Source organism: Phalacrocorax aristotelis, chromosome 8, assembly GCF_949628215.1.
Source record: "Phalacrocorax aristotelis chromosome 8, bGulAri2.1, whole genome shotgun sequence".
In the NCBI taxonomy this organism is placed as follows: Eukaryota; Metazoa; Chordata; class Aves; order Suliformes; family Phalacrocoracidae; genus Phalacrocorax; species Phalacrocorax aristotelis.
In genome coordinates, this window is record NC_134283.1 from 6,945,246 (window position 1) to 6,962,252 (window position 17,007).

At 42.0% G+C, this 17,007-nt stretch overlaps 2 protein-coding genes across 3 annotated transcripts in view; one reads left to right on the top strand and one right to left on the bottom strand.

Annotated features, from left to right (window-relative positions):
• MAF (MAF bZIP transcription factor) overlaps nt 1–7,013 on the top strand; it is a 191,965-nt gene extending 184,952 nt beyond the window's left edge. The window contains exon 3 of the mRNA XM_075101327.1: nt 6,905–7,013. The gene's annotated coding sequence lies outside the window, so the exon portion shown is untranslated. The remainder of the gene's footprint in view (nt 1–6,904) is intronic.
• Nucleotides 7,014–7,132: 119 nt separating this feature from the next.
• The window catches only part of WWOX (WW domain containing oxidoreductase), a 537,265-nt gene continuing 527,390 nt past the window's right edge, over nt 7,133–17,007 (bottom strand). For both annotated transcript variants that reach the window (XM_075101317.1, XM_075101318.1), the window contains one exon: nt 7,133–8,228. In XM_075101317.1, coding sequence (XP_074957418.1) covers nt 7,951–8,228 — 278 coding nt within the window. In that variant the 3' untranslated portion in view covers nt 7,133–7,950. The remainder of the gene's footprint in view (nt 8,229–17,007) is intronic.

Below are 17,007 nucleotides of genomic sequence, written 5' to 3' on the forward strand. Positions count from 1 at the left end.
TGTGCTCATAAAATTTCTCTTCCAGTTTGTGTTACTGCTTCAAGATTCATAAGCTGAGTTACAGTTATAAATGAATCTAACTCATATTACATTTGAAAAAATAAATGTGCACTAAAAGTAATTAAAGCATGTTGGTTCATGAATAATACACCATTTTACTACTATTTGCAGAGTATAATGAGACAAGCTACTAAATTGACAATGAATGCTCTATTATGTGATTGCCAACTGTTTTATAAGATATTGAACAGATTCATTTATTCTATCATCATGTGCATTATCAAGCTATTGCTTTTTAATAAATTAATTTCTCCTATGTCTCCAGAGCCTTACTTTGAAATCTGGCTGAAGGCATAAATGAAATTAATTCTGTGGTCTGAGTTTAACTACCAGTGCCGGGTGACTTACAAATACCACGTCGCAGTTGGCAGCCGCCGGAGAAGGGGATTTCCGCCGGGTAGCCACAGCAGCGGCACGCTGGCCCCGGCAGAGGGGCTTAATTGCGATGGCGAAGGATGCCTTCTAATAGCCAGCTGACAGAAATAGTCGCCCCTGCAGGGTAGGGCGCTCTGACAGCTCTAGTTTATCAGGGGCTCTCCTTGCCAGTCATCCCCCTTCCCCTGCCCTTCACCCCCACCCACTAACACACCGTAAATTGACCCTTTAATTGTTTAGCAGCCTAAACCTGCTGACACCATTCATTGACTGTAAAGCAGCACTTAATCCCTGGTTGGGTGATAGTGTCATTAGGAAAGTAATGTGATTGCGGGGAAGAATCTCCCATCTCGGCTGTGCGCTGTGTTGGAGGAGAGGATTAGCTGTGAGCCCTCGGCTGGGGCTGAAACAACACGCAACGTCCATACAACCCCGATGCTGCAGAGCTATTGCGCTCGATGGTAAACAACAACTAATTGCGGCTGTTGACAGGACTCACTGTGTTATAACTAACCTTGCTGCAATGTTATTATTTCTGAGGGGAGCCTTTCTCCATATTTTTAACAATAAGTCTGACAGGTGTCTTATTAAAAACAGGGCTTAATTCTAATGCAGCTATTCCCACCCGCCCTTCCCTTTTCATTTTTGTGCCTCTGTAATGCATGAATCTCTCCTGCTCATAAAGATTAAAGGAACAGCTTTGCTGGAAGGAAAATACTTCTGGTTTGTTTGTAGTCCGGGTACGTTCAAGATGGTCTCAGTGCTGGCTCCCTTCCTCCTCTCTTCTCCAGCCACGCCGGCTCAATGCTGGGAGGGAAAGAGAGGGAGAGAAATAAAGCCTTCTCTATGATAAGAGGTAATTCAGGATCCATCGAAGCAAAATTTCAGGCTTCTTTTGAACTGTGACCCGCGGCTGCCGGCCGGGCGCTCCGTGGGCTGCGCAGCCTGTGATGCATTGCTGACTGCTGTCCACCAGAGACCGAGCCCAGGCCAGCAGTTCACTTACAAGTTTACACTGGATTTAAGTCAAAATGCTAAAATGCTGGTGTTCAATCACTGCTAACTGTGTGCTCGGCAGACAGCTCCCAGCAGACTCCGTGCTTGTAAAATCCAATACGCCACATAAAGTAAGGGTTTATGGAGGTACAAGGGGTTTAGAAGACATTTTTCCCCCTTCCCTCCTGCTTGGTTTCTTGTGACGCTGCTTTTCGGGTGCTGGGAAAGCTTCAGCTGCAACCCGCACATAAACCAGGCAGCAGCACAACGCGCAGAGGGCTGCGTACAGAAAGGCGCTACCCGTTTCCATCACCTTTCCCCATCTCTCCTGCCCTTCCTCTCAGGCTGCCTGCAAAAGGCAAAGTCCATTTTAAGGCCGTTAGTTACGTGTTGATGTGGTGATCAGAGTCGGCACTGGCGTGGCTCCCGTGCACTCGCTTTCTCTCTTCCCTTTGCAAAAAGCTTACGCGTTTCTCGCCCGCAAGCAGCGCACGCGTTTCTGAATCCCCGCTAAGAACATTACAGAGCTGCTCAAACCACCACTGTTCAAGGGTAACGCCAGCTCAAGGAAAAGGGTGCCTGGTTTGCCAGGAGGGATCGTGTAAATCCAGTGTACAAAGCCCCTAATTTAGACTGTGCTCGCATATCCGCGGGCGTTGCACCAGACCTACGTACGGTTTCCGTATGAACAATGCGCTCAGTGCAGACTTCATTCCCAAGGTGTTGGCTAATGTTCAGTTTTTAAAACAGTTTTTTTAAAAAGAGTAAAGATAGCCAGCCAAAATAGTCTCACCAGGCGTTTGGCGATCTGTTGTGTACCCCCTTAGGGGAGATGATCTTCTGGGATTCAAAAAAAAAATATATTATTTCTTCCTCCTTTTTTTCTTTTCTTTTTTTTTTTTGCATAAGCAACTGCCCAGCAAATTGATAAGAGCCCTTTTTAATTAGATAGTGAAGTTGTATGGGTAATGTTCCATATAAAGATCTATAAAACACAGCAGAATTAATAAAATGACTGCTTCTCATTTAATTCAGGTCCTCCAAAGGGATCCGTATGTCTTGCTTTGGTCTGTTTGTAGTACTTCTCTCCACCACCCAGCCACGAATTGATTAAAATCACATTCCTCACTTAAAACCGGAGCCCAGTTGGTAAGAGATACTGGATAGTAATTAAGGTCTGTGCACAGACACATGAACCCCCATAAAAAAAAATACCAAAAGGAATCATTGTGCATCACTTGGATTATATGCAAACACAGCTCATGTTGACAGCTACCTCTGGATGACTCCATCAGTACACACTTTATCTCCAGCTGTCCAAGTAATTTTCCCAGGATTTCGCCCCTCTTTTTCACTCCTCTCCACACAGATGGATTAGAGCAACAAACGGTTTACATGCTGCACATCATTAGCTATCCTCCCTCACTACCCAGCAGATAACAACTGGGCTCTATCATCAGGACATTCATAACACCTTGACACTTTTACAACTCTGCTGTTCTCTGCCAGAGCAATCTTCTCTTTTAAAGCATGAAGCTAATTCACGAAACACCCGTTGGAAAGTACTCTGCAAGTGCAACGGGTGGGGGAGAGAAGAAAAAGCACAGCCTAGAAAAGGCATCTAGTAAATAACATAGTTAACACTGTAAAAAAAAAAAATCAAGAGAAAAGCAGCACATTTTTTCTCGCCAAGATACCTCTCTATTTTCCCATTGCCTCTGTCCCACGGTGAAGGGCATCAGCAAACAGGCACGCATCTCTCGGCCATATTTCAATGCTTCCATCACCGCGTTGGCCACGCACCTTCCGTGCCTGGCGTCGGCACGGCTCTTTGCGATTGCTGGCTGAAGCAGGCAGGTGGTTCAGCTGCGAGGGTCCCCGGCTGGGTGCTGCGCTCCCTGCGATGGCTTGGCTGCTTCCCCTGGGGACGGGTTTCGCTAAGGGACCTCTTTGCAAAGGGGTCGGTTGAAGGCTTCAGTCAGTAGTGTGTTTACTGTTGGGTATTACCAACGGCTATTCCGGTTTTCCTGAACTGCCTCCAGTCTCAGGGCATCTTGACTCTAACAGATTTGTTAATAAAGCAACATATTCCCTGTGTAGGTTGGGATCCTGCTTGAGAGACCATGGGTGCTCAGACATGAGCTTACATCTAGAATAAAATTCAAGCCTACATCAGCTGCTGTGGATGGAAAGAAATATATTTTAGCAGCATTTTCCAAGCTTCTCAGCGTGCCCCCTTGCCGCCCCAACCATACATTTTACTGTATAGTACACGCTTGTTTAAAAAAGAAATACATAAGGAGAAAGAGTAATTACCGTAGCTTATATTCAGCCCGATAAGAAGGGCTTGCACAGCCTGAGCAGCTGTTCCACTGCCATTCAGATTATGAAAATATAATCCTAGAGAACCTTGTCAAGATAAATACAGAGCATGAAATGTATAGGCAATTTTTCCCCAGCCACATATAATGATCAATTCCAAAGCCACAAGTGATACCAAAGGACAAAGTAAGATCTGTCTAGACTTTCTCACTTACAAGATATTGATCATTCCAATGGTAAACTGGTTAGTATAAGTGTGTTTGGCTTGAAAGGTCACGAGCTTAACACCTGACAAGGAGTTACTCAACCTTGATATAAGTCAAATTATTGCAGTGTTGCTGGAAAGACTTTCTCTAATAAAAATCCCTACCTGGTCTGAGAATATCTGAAATGTGTCTTACAGATGTTAAAAGCAAAAGCGGGGGGTGGGGGGAAGTCAAGGTTTGGCATGGGTTTCTGCTGGTGCACCTCTGTCTGGATTTGTAAGTAGAGGTCCCGGCAGTCAGTTCCTTTCCGTGCAGACCATGGGCAACATCTGCTGCACAGGCACCAGTGGAAGCTGTCACTGACTGAAATGGCACCTCCATCCCCCTAAGATCTTCTGGTGGCTCTTCATTCATAGCAAGGGAGTTGGCTTGCTCACCTACGTGGGCTCGACAGACCCAGGGCACCCTTACAGACAGGGGCAAGAAATACCATTAAAATGGGAAACGGCGACTTTGGAAGGAAAGCAGAGGGGGAAGGGTCAGGCAACGCCCTTCGGCGCACGGGTGGGAAATGCTCTGTGGCATCAGCCTCCAACGCCTCCCATCCTGTGGGGCTTGAGCAGTGTATCAGAGACACAGCCCTTACCCAGCCTCCTCCTTTTTTTATGGGGATAACTAGCAAGTGCTTATTACGACAATTAGGAGCTTGATGTAAGTTTGCTGGTTCTTTTCCAAGAACTATAAATACCCAATCTATTTTGCTTTATTCAGTTCTTTTTGTTTTGCTGATATGATACTAGTTAAGGTTAATGGGGTTTGCTTTAATATTAGACACAGGATCACTTAACTACCTTTAATGAACACTGGAGTCAATGCATTGTGGAGTAATTCACACAGACATTGCCTCAGGTAAATCAACTGGAAAAATGTAAGCCAGTCAAATAAATAAATCTGACCGGCTGTAAATGTGCCAAATTTTACACCAAAATATATTTAAAAGCCAATGACTTAGGCACATCTAGGATATTAAAATGGAGGGTTTGGAGTCTGTTTCTTTTCAATTGCTTTTCCTTTTTAATGTCCCCTGCACATCCCTCCCGTGTTGAAACCAAGCTGAGAGTGCAAGCAAAATTATTTTTGCAAGTGTTTCTAATAGAAGCAAATGCTCTGCAGCTTTGTTCCATTTTTTTAATTTTGAATGAAAATGATAAAAAAAAGGGGGGGTTATGCTCGGCTATCTCAGCACAGGAGAGTGAGCAACAAAAAGGAGGACAGAGAGGGAGAGAAAGAAAAAAGAAAAAGAATGAAAGGGAAAGAACAAAAGAAAGAGAAAGAAAAAGTAAGAAGGTAATTTTATCTCAGTTGAGAAAATAGTGACAGTGAAATTCTAGACAGAGTGTCAATAAATATTTATTAACCAGAAATAAGAACCAGAGGAACCTGACAAACTCAATGAAGTTGGGGGGGTAGCTTACTTTGTACTGATGCAAAACTATGCTAACATTAAGAATGCTTTTACCTTGTAACACTGAAATAGTGAGCTGCGTACAGAGGACAAACACCTCCCAGATATTCTTTGAAGGAAGGCAGCAATCTCTTTAAGTACTGAATTCTCATAAAAGCATGCAATATTTCAGCAATAAGGAATTACAGGGTGTTCATTATCAGTTATTAATGTTTGCCTAAATGGAACACAAGGCCCAGGCCTTTGGGGGAGTGCAGAGCTCCCAGCATTGCTTAATTACTGCCTCTTCTTAACCCAGCAATGCCAAGCTCTGCTGCAAAGCTCTGCAGTCGTAGACCGGCTGTATTATTAGGTGAGAGTAATACTGTTTGGCTGTGAAAAGGGAAAATAATGCATTTGAGAAGGCTGCTGCACAGGTGACAGAAGTTAACCAGTTTTTCTCCCCAGATAAACCCCAGCCAATACAAGGAATTTGACTTTAACCGTCGCCTCAATTTGCAAACACTGAGACCCACGGCACTACAGTTTTCAGGCATTACGCTATACCAGCATCTGGCACAGGCTGGACAAAACTTTTAGGCGACAAGAACGAACTTTTTTCTTTTTTCTTCCCCGCCCCACCCCCCAACCGGCTGGAAAAAAAGTGTTGCTCTTTCCCGAATAGCACCTTTTATTTCTTTATTCCATCAAATGTTTCCGTGCAGAAGCAAGCTCATTAGGAGCGCTGGCCTTGGGGAAGGGGTTTGCTGCACATAGTAGAGGAAGACGCATGGGCAGGATTGCTTATTTACTGAGACTGTTGCTGCACAAGTGGTATAGCAGGTATAAGCAAGGCCATACATTCTTTACTACTGCTTTAGGAAAGGCTGTGGCATCAGGTAAGGAAGTCGCTAACTAGGGAGCGCCTGAGGCTGCGCTTGGGCAGAAGCTTGAAGGATGCCAAGGGCTTTGGGGAAAAGAAAAAAGCCCTCATTTTCTCTGTATAAAGCCAGCTCAGCTAATTCACCCTAGATCTGAGGACAGTGGCTCCCAGGTTCCCCCTGCCCACTCAGAAGAAATTAAATTTCACAGATAGAGAGTTTACTTGTAGCGATTTCAACTCTTACGTGTGTAAGAGGCTGAACACCACCTACCGGAGAAGAGCTCGCGCTAAACTAGAACTAGCCATAAGCTCAAAAAAAATAGAGTAAAAAAAAATTGTAATATATGACTGTAAGGTACAGCTGTTACACTGCAGTGCCATAATTTCTTATGTAAGTGTGGTGGGTTTTTTGACGGGAGGATGCTATGGCTACTTCTGCCAGGTGAATGCGTGCCTTGACTTTAACACCTATTCAACAGCTAATCAAATGCATTATGACTGCAGACAAGAAAGACCATGGAAGGCAGACTTAGCAATAAGTGATAAATAATAAGGGGGTCAAATAAGCTTCTATTAACAATGTGTCCTTCTATTTATTTGTTTATATTCTGTCTACAGACAATGTGATGCTGGACTGGGGATGGCTTAGGACAACCTTCTGGCATGAAGACAGCTACAAAGCACAAAGTACAAAAAAAGAACTCAGACAGAAACAAGAGAAAAACAGCATTTTCTTGGCATCAACAAGAAGCTCCTTATTTTTCCTCAAGTTTTCTTTTCTAAAAAAAAAAAATGGAACTAAGACGTTTGCAGAAATGAGACAAACTTTCTCTTCAGGTGACAATATTCAAGCAAGCATGTTGTTTTATTGAATTTAAATTTAAAGAAAAAAAAAGACAAGATTTGGAATAGGATACAGTACCAGGAGAACTGAGAAACTGCGAACTGTGAGAGAAAAAAAAAAAACCCTCTTTAAAACTGTGAACTGAGAAATGGATGGAAACACCATTTAAACCCCTGATTACACCCTGTGTGTTCTTAAGGAGACAACATCATCCTTGCTAACTCAACGGTATTTAGGGAATGGTTTACAACATATCTTTTATTATAATCTTTTAAGAAAAAATACCAGAAATATTTAATTAGCTGTGACTTTACCATTTCTGTTCAGAAGTCTTCTTGCACCTTCTTTTTCTAGACAGCGTAGACAGATGTATTTGCAGCCAGCAGTCAAGGGCAGGAAAGATTTCTTTCCTTAATAATCTTTTTATTTGCCACACCCAATAAAAACCTTGTAAGGAAAAAGAATCAACACAACTACCATCTCCCGATCAATACCTAAAGCCTAACAGACAGTAATTACCAAAATAAAGAGGAAATCCCATACTGGGCTACGTACCTACCCATTAATCAAAACAATGTAAAATATCTGCAGCACTGCTTTTCTAAAATAAGACAAAAGATGCCTCCTTGGGTTACGCTTTGAACAGCCTATAATCAAAAGAAAGAGAACCAAGACTAACTAAGCCCCAGGAAGCCGCATTGTCCCTTTAACCCACAGTATTCCCCATTTCCCATTAGTACTTAACATTTTTCACTATGTTGTGACTGCTATTATTTCATTTAACACTGGTTAATCTGTATCTGAGGTATATGGAAACCCTCTAGATGATAAGATTGGACAGGTTCCAGTGTTGGCAGTTTTCGAGCATGCACACACTTGGTGTGTTTTGATCCTTCCAGGAGCTCCCTGTTATTTGGACTGCCTGCCAATTCGTTCTTGGATCAGCCTCTCGCTCAGCTCCCACAGGGCTGCGGCCGTCACTTCGCCCTGCGCCTCCTGCGACGGCAGGCAGCGGCAGCAGTTGTTGAAGTACATCCCTCCCAGGCCCTCCAGCTCTGCAGCCGTGGCGCAGTAGACAGTTGTGGCAGCTCCTTGTTGCTGGAATTTAAAAAAAAAAAAAAAAAAAAAAAAGAGAGAAAAAAAGATATAAATATATATAGATATTTTATCATTGTAATTTTGACTGTTATCCTTTGAAGCTGTGCGTGCGTCTTACAAAAGCATCGGTGAAAAGCATTGCGGCTGCCAGGGGAACTTGCCTGGTGGCCAGGCTGAAACCCTGATGAAGGTGCTGCCTGCCTGCCTCCTAGCCACTTATTTACAAAACATCTTCGTAAAGACTTGTCTTTTTTTTTTTTCTTTTCCTTTCCTCTTAGAGCAAAAGAAAAGAAAAAGATAATCCTGAACCCTAGCCCCGGCCTCGGGTCTTTTGCCCCTTTTTGATAAAACCTTGCGTCCGCGGCAGGGCGAGTCTGGCCTGAGGCAGAGGGGCAGGGTCTGCCCGCGTGCTGTTTGAAACCAGAAAAGTTGAGCCAGGTTTAGAAGCAGCACCTCAAAACTTCCTGGTACCCCCTGGGCACCCCCACTTCCTAACCCTGACCAGCAATGCAGGCCGATGCGTGTATGTGTTTTGTTTGTTTGGGTTTTTAAAGCTATTGTACAAAATGAACCTGGGCACTCCAATTAAGACCCATCATGTAAAGTGCAATTGGGACTGGTGCCAAACCTGCCCATATATCTTTGATCAACGGTTTCACTGTGACAGTCGTCACCACTGCCTTGTAAGGGTGTTTTTCTGCTGCAGGCAGAGAGGGGTTCTGATTTTACAGAGACATGAGGCTTTCCAATTTTTTTTTTTTTTTTCTGTAACAACCATTTCTCATGTCTCATAATGCTTTAAGAAATGGAGCGGGTAGATTAGAGGCTTTTGTGGATCAGGGTTTCTTTTTCTTTTAAATACAGAGTGAACTTATGTTCAAACAGGAAGAATGGGTTTCTCTGAATTTCTTTAACAGAAACCTGGAGATCGAGGCCACAGAGGGGCCAAGCGCCCCTGCACCAGTGATGGGCTACTCCCTGGCACAGACGAAAAGCGCAGTGCCAGAATAGCTGTAAAGAGGACAGGAAGCTGGTTTGCTTTGTAAACTATAATTAAAAATAGGTGAGAGCACATAGCAAGACACAACACTAATTTAAAACTGATACAGTTTTTCTGGCTTCTTATGATTATTTATGTACATCTTAGTCCTTTCTGTGGTAACTAATTATGAGCTGATAGGAATCAGAATAAAGAGGCTGCCAAGTATGATTGAAAAAGTAAACGAAGAGAAATTAGATGTTGCCACATTAGGGCAATTTAATGGGGAAAGAGAACGGGATTCAATCTCTTGTGATTTTCTTCCAGTTCTTTTTTCTGGCCTTTCATTGTTAGAACCAAGGAAACTCAGGGCGTTGTTAGGGGGTCAACCCGCAAGAGACCTCTATGTTACATTCTCATCCTTCAAGGGCAGCAAGCAGTCTAAAAAGACCCAATTCTCCCTAAATGAGGTGTCTCAATTTTGTAACTGCAAAGGAAGGCATATTTGTTTGCAAGACATGCATTTTTCTCAGAAGATGGGATTAAACTGATAATGATGCCTCCACAACTCAGAAATGATCTCCCATCACAAGGTAAACCAAAACCATCTGCATTAAGTATTTTGAAAGGCATATATTTATCAACAGATGAAAATATTTTTAAAGTTAGTATAATACGTCATAATCCTCTTATTAAACCAGTATCTTTTCTAAAAAAGAGAAAGTATCTTAAATACAGTAGCATAAGTGGAAGAGAGTTCTACTGAAAGTAATATTAATAGAGAACAATAAAATTCCTATGCTCATTTGAACTATCCTATAAAGCTCCACAGCACAGGTATGATCGCCGTATTCAGCTGTTTAGAATGATTCAAAGCCCCTGAAGAGTATTATTAGTTTTTTGCAAGCAATTCAACTGGACTTTTATTAGAAAGGTAAAATTAAACTAAATTGCTCAATGCAGAGTGAGAGCCCTTAAGCTATTGCTGAAAAGCATCCGTCCAGCCAAGCTACACTCAGGCTAGCTCTAATAGAATTCAGCTAATTCATAAAATGGAAGTTTATCAGAGCAGTTTAAAATCCAAACCAAACAATAATTTGTCTCTCCAAATGAGTCAAATTTGACAACTTTTAAACAAAATTCTCAGCAGGCAGAAAAACGTCCCACAGTATAACAGCAGTGTTTTATACCTCGAACATTGACACAACGTAGACTCCAAAAGAAGAGAATAGTTTTCCCTGTGTGAGCATAGGATATTTACTTTAAGCGATAAAAGACTATGTGGCTGGAAGCCCAAAGCACTTTATCTTGCAATGCCTCCAGTGTTTCACTGAGAACTGGATGTAAGCAACGTGCCATTTGCTTTTTGGCTGTATATATCCTTACTTCTTTCTAAATGTTTCAATCAAGTTAGCTGTTTTGGAAGAAGAAAGTTCAATGGTTCTATCATTGAAAGAAAAGTACCTTTCTTATTACTTAAGAGAAATGCAGTCATATTTATCCCTTCATTGACAGAGGGTAAAGCTTTAATATCTCAGAATAATGGACAAACACAAATTCATCAAGCCTAGGAGGTTCCTTCAGATGGCAAAACTATGAAACAGAAGGCAAATCCCAGATTCTCAAAGCCATTTAAGCATCTTGCTTCCTTTGGTGAATGTGAGCTAGTTGCATTCAGACATTTGAAGATCTAAGTGACTTGCCCAAGGACAGAGGGGAATGAATATCACAGAATCACAGGAATCAAATCACGCTTTACATTAGGAGGGACATCAGGAGGTCTTTAGCCCAACCTCCTGCCCAGAGCGTGACGCCTAGGAGCCCCATATGTGCCAAGCTGAACAGGAAGGTCCTCAAGGGACAAATTCCTCCTTTCCATCTGTGACTCAGATATCGCAAATCTCTGGGAAGAGCCAGAGCTGCAAATAACTGCAAAATGCCTGCACTGCCAGCCATGCCTAGCCAGGCTGAGAATCCGCTTAGTTTCTCAGTAAATATTGTTCATCCCTCATGAACACTGTCTTTTGAATGACATCTTTATATGTTGGGCCTTATGACAGTTTAATAACAAGTTTTAATTTTTTTATTCATCAGCTTTCCTGTTCACATATCATCAGCATACGACAGCAGAGGATGTTAGGGAGTCTAATTAGTAAACAATTCCATACTGCTGATACAAGATGAAACATTCTTAAACCGATAAAAAGAGCACTTTAATCATTGTTGAATGACTTTCAATGCCAAGCGGTTTGTGCCATGTCAGAACATAATTTGAAGAAGATTAGAGTACTATATAAAAGAATTAATGTTAACAACTTCGTTAAAAAATGTCTTAAACAATGAGCTTGTCAGTTGTCATAGACTCTCCCTGATCTATTGTGATTAACACCCCCACTCCCAACAATTTAAACTGATAAACAATGCTAAAAGCGCTGGGCAACCTAAACATTTTTTTTTCCATACATCCGTCAGTTGTACAGGGTGCTAATCACCAGAGCTGGGGGTCAGCCTTCTTTAACCTGCAACAAAGGCAGTGGGTGCAACGATGAATACACAGGATGAAGAATTTGTGAGAAGCCCAACTGAATCTTTAATCATGCCTCAATGCCATTTCCCATCCAGTCAAACATTTGAAAGCTGCTAGGCAAGCACCACGCTATCAATCTTTCTAGCGTACGTAAAATTACCCAGGAATCTTGTTTTGGATTAAGCTGAAGAGTGTCTTAGTAATAAGGGTTCATCATTCTCTTCTGCAAATCATTTGTCAGTTTTGTAATACAATCTTCAACTGCATCAGGGTTGGATTTATACAGCAGTTGCTGTTTATTTATAGTTGAGGCTCAAAGATCTAAATTATCCATCCTTCCAAAATCTTTTGTTGAGATGAAAATACTAAGTAGCTACTAGTTCATAGGCATTTATTTCATAACTGCTAGCTGTCAATTTGTAACTGATGGCACGGAATACAAATTAATATTGAATATCTTAACAGTAAAAGAAAAGGGATTCTTGATATACAGTATACGGTAAAGCCCTCATTAATATATGCAATGCATCCGTTGGTATTCTAAGATACCATTTATGTTCCTGATAAGAAAACATATTACACCGTTAATGTTTGGTTTTCAGATTTGTCTACTTTCAAATGCATGTTTATTTTCTAAAATTAGATTCCTGTTCTGAAGCAGGTTTGCATATCTAGCATATAAATAATAGAGACAATGCCATAACTTATCTGTGTACTTATCAGCTACAAATGAATAAGATCCACTCTGAACTCTGTTAAGGCATACAGATAGCATTAAACATTGCCTTCCAGTGAGATGGGATCAGCTTCTTTGAAAAGGAGACTTTTATTTTCGTGTGAAAAATTAAGAATAAAGGTCAGTTATCTTGGTAGCCTGAGGTTAAGTTTAGCACAGTGCATTTTAAAAGATGGCCAGTGGGAAGAGGTGAATTCAAAATGACATGAGAGGCGAGTATTTGTGACAAGGGCCAGATTCAAAGCAAGCAGCTCAAGTGAAATAAAAAGGCAAGTGCCTCCTTAGAAGTCTTCAGGCTTTTCCTGTTATTCACCTCAGGACTATTAGACAAAGCCAACACATCCCTAACACAAAAATATCAGATCTGCACAACAGCACTGTGAGCGTACCATTTATAGCGGAATAACTCATTACACAGCAGTGTGAAGATGAGGTAGGATGAACATATTCCAGATCGTGAAACCAGTGGGGTCTCCCATACCTTCCTTGTGCCTCCATAAAGCTCCCTGAAGAGTTCAAATCCGCTCACTAGAGAGGGAGAAACTCTCCACCAGCTAGCTTCAGCAACGGTCATTTCCTGATTTGATGTGAAATATAAAATCTCTGGAATAACAAACAAAATGATATCGAGCCTATTTCCACAATGATCGGTTCCAAATTGCCAAACAAAACTCCAGAGTTACAGCCGCAATTTTATATTCCTTGAACCCCATCTTCACCTGGTGTAAATCAGCCCAGGACTGTTGCCTTCTCTGAGGCCCCACAGATTTGCGGTTGCTGAGGGTCGGCTCCGTTGCTTGTTGCAAGCCTAGCGTTGATGCTCAGGGCTGCAGGGACACGCTGCTCGGCTGCTGGGGCGCACGCCCGCCCAGCTGGCCGAGCTGGGCACAGGCTGCCCGCAGTGGGCTGGGGAGCCACTGCTCCACGTTGCAGCTCAGCAGCCAAGCTTTGGCTCACCTCCTGGAAGAAAACTGCCCTCAGAATGAATTTGTTTAATTTTGGGATTGCTTGTAACCCCCAGCTGGGAGTGTGGTGCAGTCTTCTCAAAAATATACTTATTCCTTTCTCTGTAATGTTAAAATGTTTCAACAGATGACTTGAATCAGTATTTTTTTCCCATCAAGTCTTTGCAAACCACACAGAGCATGATGACCTCTTCAGAAAAACACTAGCAAGTCTAAAATCCACATGTCCTCATGCAACCTTCAGGATTCCCCAGTATCTGAAATGCTTTTAGGAGCAGTCTTAAAAGCCATTTGGTGGTATCAGCCACAGCTCACACCAGTTGTAACTGGGAGAGGCCTTCTCAATGCCAGGTGTTATTTTGCTCAATTTCCTACCGGGGTAACTCAGAGCTGTGAGGGATAGTCGCTTTTTGTACAATGTAGTGAATAAGTTTTAGTCTCGCATATGAGATGACAGGAGAACTGTTCAAGTTCCTGCTGCAGTCCTCTTACTCAGAGCAATCCCAGATGCACAGTTATCTTATGAGTAACACTCAGAATATGTATGTACTAGCCTCCTGTAAGAAAATAAGATTCCCTGATTGCTTTTTCAGCAAGGAAATATGAAATTGAGACCTGCCTTTGCTAGTTTGGGTGAGCATGATAAACTTAAATCATATCTGCAGCTAAAAAAATAAAACTTTGGAGCTGCCAAATATGATCTAAGAAACGAATCAGGCTCAGTTGACTTCAAGTCCCATCTCCACCCAAGTGCCAGCAGGAAAACGTGACCTGAACTGACTCTGTAATTACGGTCTTTTCAAAGGTCTCACCGAACCACATCTAAACCAGAGACGCTCAACCACCTCCCCTTCCCCCATCACCACATTTAAACCAGCAAAGCATCTCTTAGAAGATAATACAATGGATAAACCGAAATCTATAAGGTCTGCTTTTTTCCCTCTGATGTATTCCTTTTTCAATTAATTCCCAACTACAAAGACTCAAAACTCCATCAGCTTCTCTACTTGCAAAGCATAGTTGGTTTCAAGCTGTAACTTTTCTTAGTGTCATTAAGACCTTTACACATTTACAGTATTCTTTACATACATTATAGAAGATAAGTGTGTTATGTTCTTTGAGTAAGGAAACTGCAGTACTTCACGAAAGAGGATTTGTTTTCAACCGCTGAGGCATTAAGACCTAGTGATTATTTCAACTATTCAGTATATGCAGCTATATTTAACTTACATTCTGGGTTTTAACTTTGCAAAGGAAAATGTGTCCATTGTAATAAATGTATTTTGATAATGCACCATGTTGTTTGTGTTATGCAACACCCCATATGTTCTCAATTATGGCAATGATAGTGCTTGAAAACTTCCAACCTCCAACATCCAGTGTCAAACAGATTGTCAGCAATCATTCCACAAGGGGGGGACTTAAAAAAAAAAAAAAAGGAAAAAAATACAGGACGTCAAATCAGGAGAACTGGGTTGTTTTTTTCTTTTTGACTTTCACTTCCCAAGTGAACTTGGACAAGTCACTTCAATTCCATGTACCTCACTTTTCCCAGCTGTAAAGTGGGGAGAGTACCATTACTTACCCACCTCACAGGGTTGTTGTGAGGACTAGTTCATATTTATGGAGTGCTTTAACACTTATTCTTGAAAAGCACTGTGTAAATATAAAGTGTTATATTATAAACCATTGTTAAAATGTGTAGAAGATGTAGAACAAGGTTGGCAAAACAGCTGACAAAAATGTAATTACCTTTTAAAATCATGCATATTTTTCTCTATTGTATAAACTTAATTCTTTGACCTGTGAAGCTGCCTGCTACACTAGGCCCTATGCCAGATTCTTCCCCCGCTCACCCTCGCCCTGTTTCTTTTTGCCCAGCTCACAGAGAACTTGGTAAAACTCTTACTAGCCAAAACACCGTTGAATTCTTCAAGAATGGATGCTTGAGAGGGAACCAGCCCCTGAAAGGCTGATCCATAGATTAATCTCTCCTGCCCTTCGCGTATGCTAGAAAGAGCCATCATCGCATACCAGGGGTGGGATTCCGTTCCCAAGCATGGGTCTTACAACAGCTGAGCTGCCTTAGGATATCCCACATCTACAGCCATCCTCCAGAAAGGCACATATATCCCATGGGTACGGCACTGTATTTGCCAGCCTCTCACAGATATCTCAGATAAAACCACACACCTATGCCCAAGCAACCCTATTGCTCTTACAGAGCACCTGGAAGGGAGCTGCTTCCCACATGCAGCCCTGTATTCCTTCCTTCTCCCAGTATCTTATTAAAGTCCACAATCAGCTCCTGAAAACTGCTTCAAGCCTGACACAGAACCATCTTAAGCTTCAAAAACCTTAATGAAGTGTATGGCTTTACCCTGCTCAACCAGCATTTCAACGGCAGGAGCAGCAGCACGCCCCGCAGGCTGCTCACCCTGGCCTCTTTACCCACATCACATTTCCACGCAGATCACTTCTGCATTTTCTTCTCCTCCCTGCTGAACTCCCATTCACACCTGATTTACACTTTTAAGACATCAGTGCTCCACTGAAGTGGCAGTTCTGAACACTGCATGCAAATCGCTACGATCCAGTATTGCTTCTTTTTTCTTCTCACAGGCTAGTAGGGAGCAGTGCTGAGGTACTGCCTGCTCCTACTCATTTCTGGATTTGGGAAAAACCCCTGAGGAAAATTATCGATCTTCACTTCAGAGTGTGACAGGGTAAGGGTGCGACCAGGTTGACCATATTATGCTGCTGTCCATTGCTTGCCCCCTGCCCTACGTGCCAACACTGGCCAGTGGAGTGAGAAGGAGAGGGCATGTAAGAGACAGTCCTTGGGCATCACAGCGGCACTGGGAGCTGATCACACCTGAAAATCGCTGTCACTCGCTTTCTGAGATTTTGCGATGTGTATTTATATAAACATGAGTCCTATCGTTGCTTGTCAGCCACTGTCAAAAATGGAGATGCTGCGGAGGATATCGGAAATCCTCCTGAAACACATACTCTGCCACCTGGGGGTGGGTTTTTCCAGGCAAGGGTGATTTGAAGAGTTGGGCAAACAGGTTGTTGACAATAAACATTTCCTGCCAAAAAGACAGATTATATATGCTGCTGCAACTAAATCATGAGAACAGGGCTGGCTGGTGTTTGGGCATACGTGGATGAGAATTCGTTGAAATCACTTCTGTTATTAACTTATGCTGACTTGAAATGTTTTATGTTTTTGCTGTACCTAACTTTAATTATATATATACTTTATATAAATGTATGTATACATACAGTAATGTATATGCTGTATATATTTATATAGCTTTTTAATACTATTACTAGTCAAAAATTAGACCTTTTCATATGCAGTATTGCAAAGAATGTCACCCCAGTACTGACATTTGGCTTCCTCCTTCATTGCACAGATAATTTTTTGAACTGACTTTCATTTTACATATGAGTGAAAAAAAAACCCCTACACAACACAATGCTTTTAAAGCAAGTGACCTTTTGGGACAAATATTTAACAAGCTGTTTGTTTAGGTTTTAAAGATAAAGACTGTTTTTCATCTGTT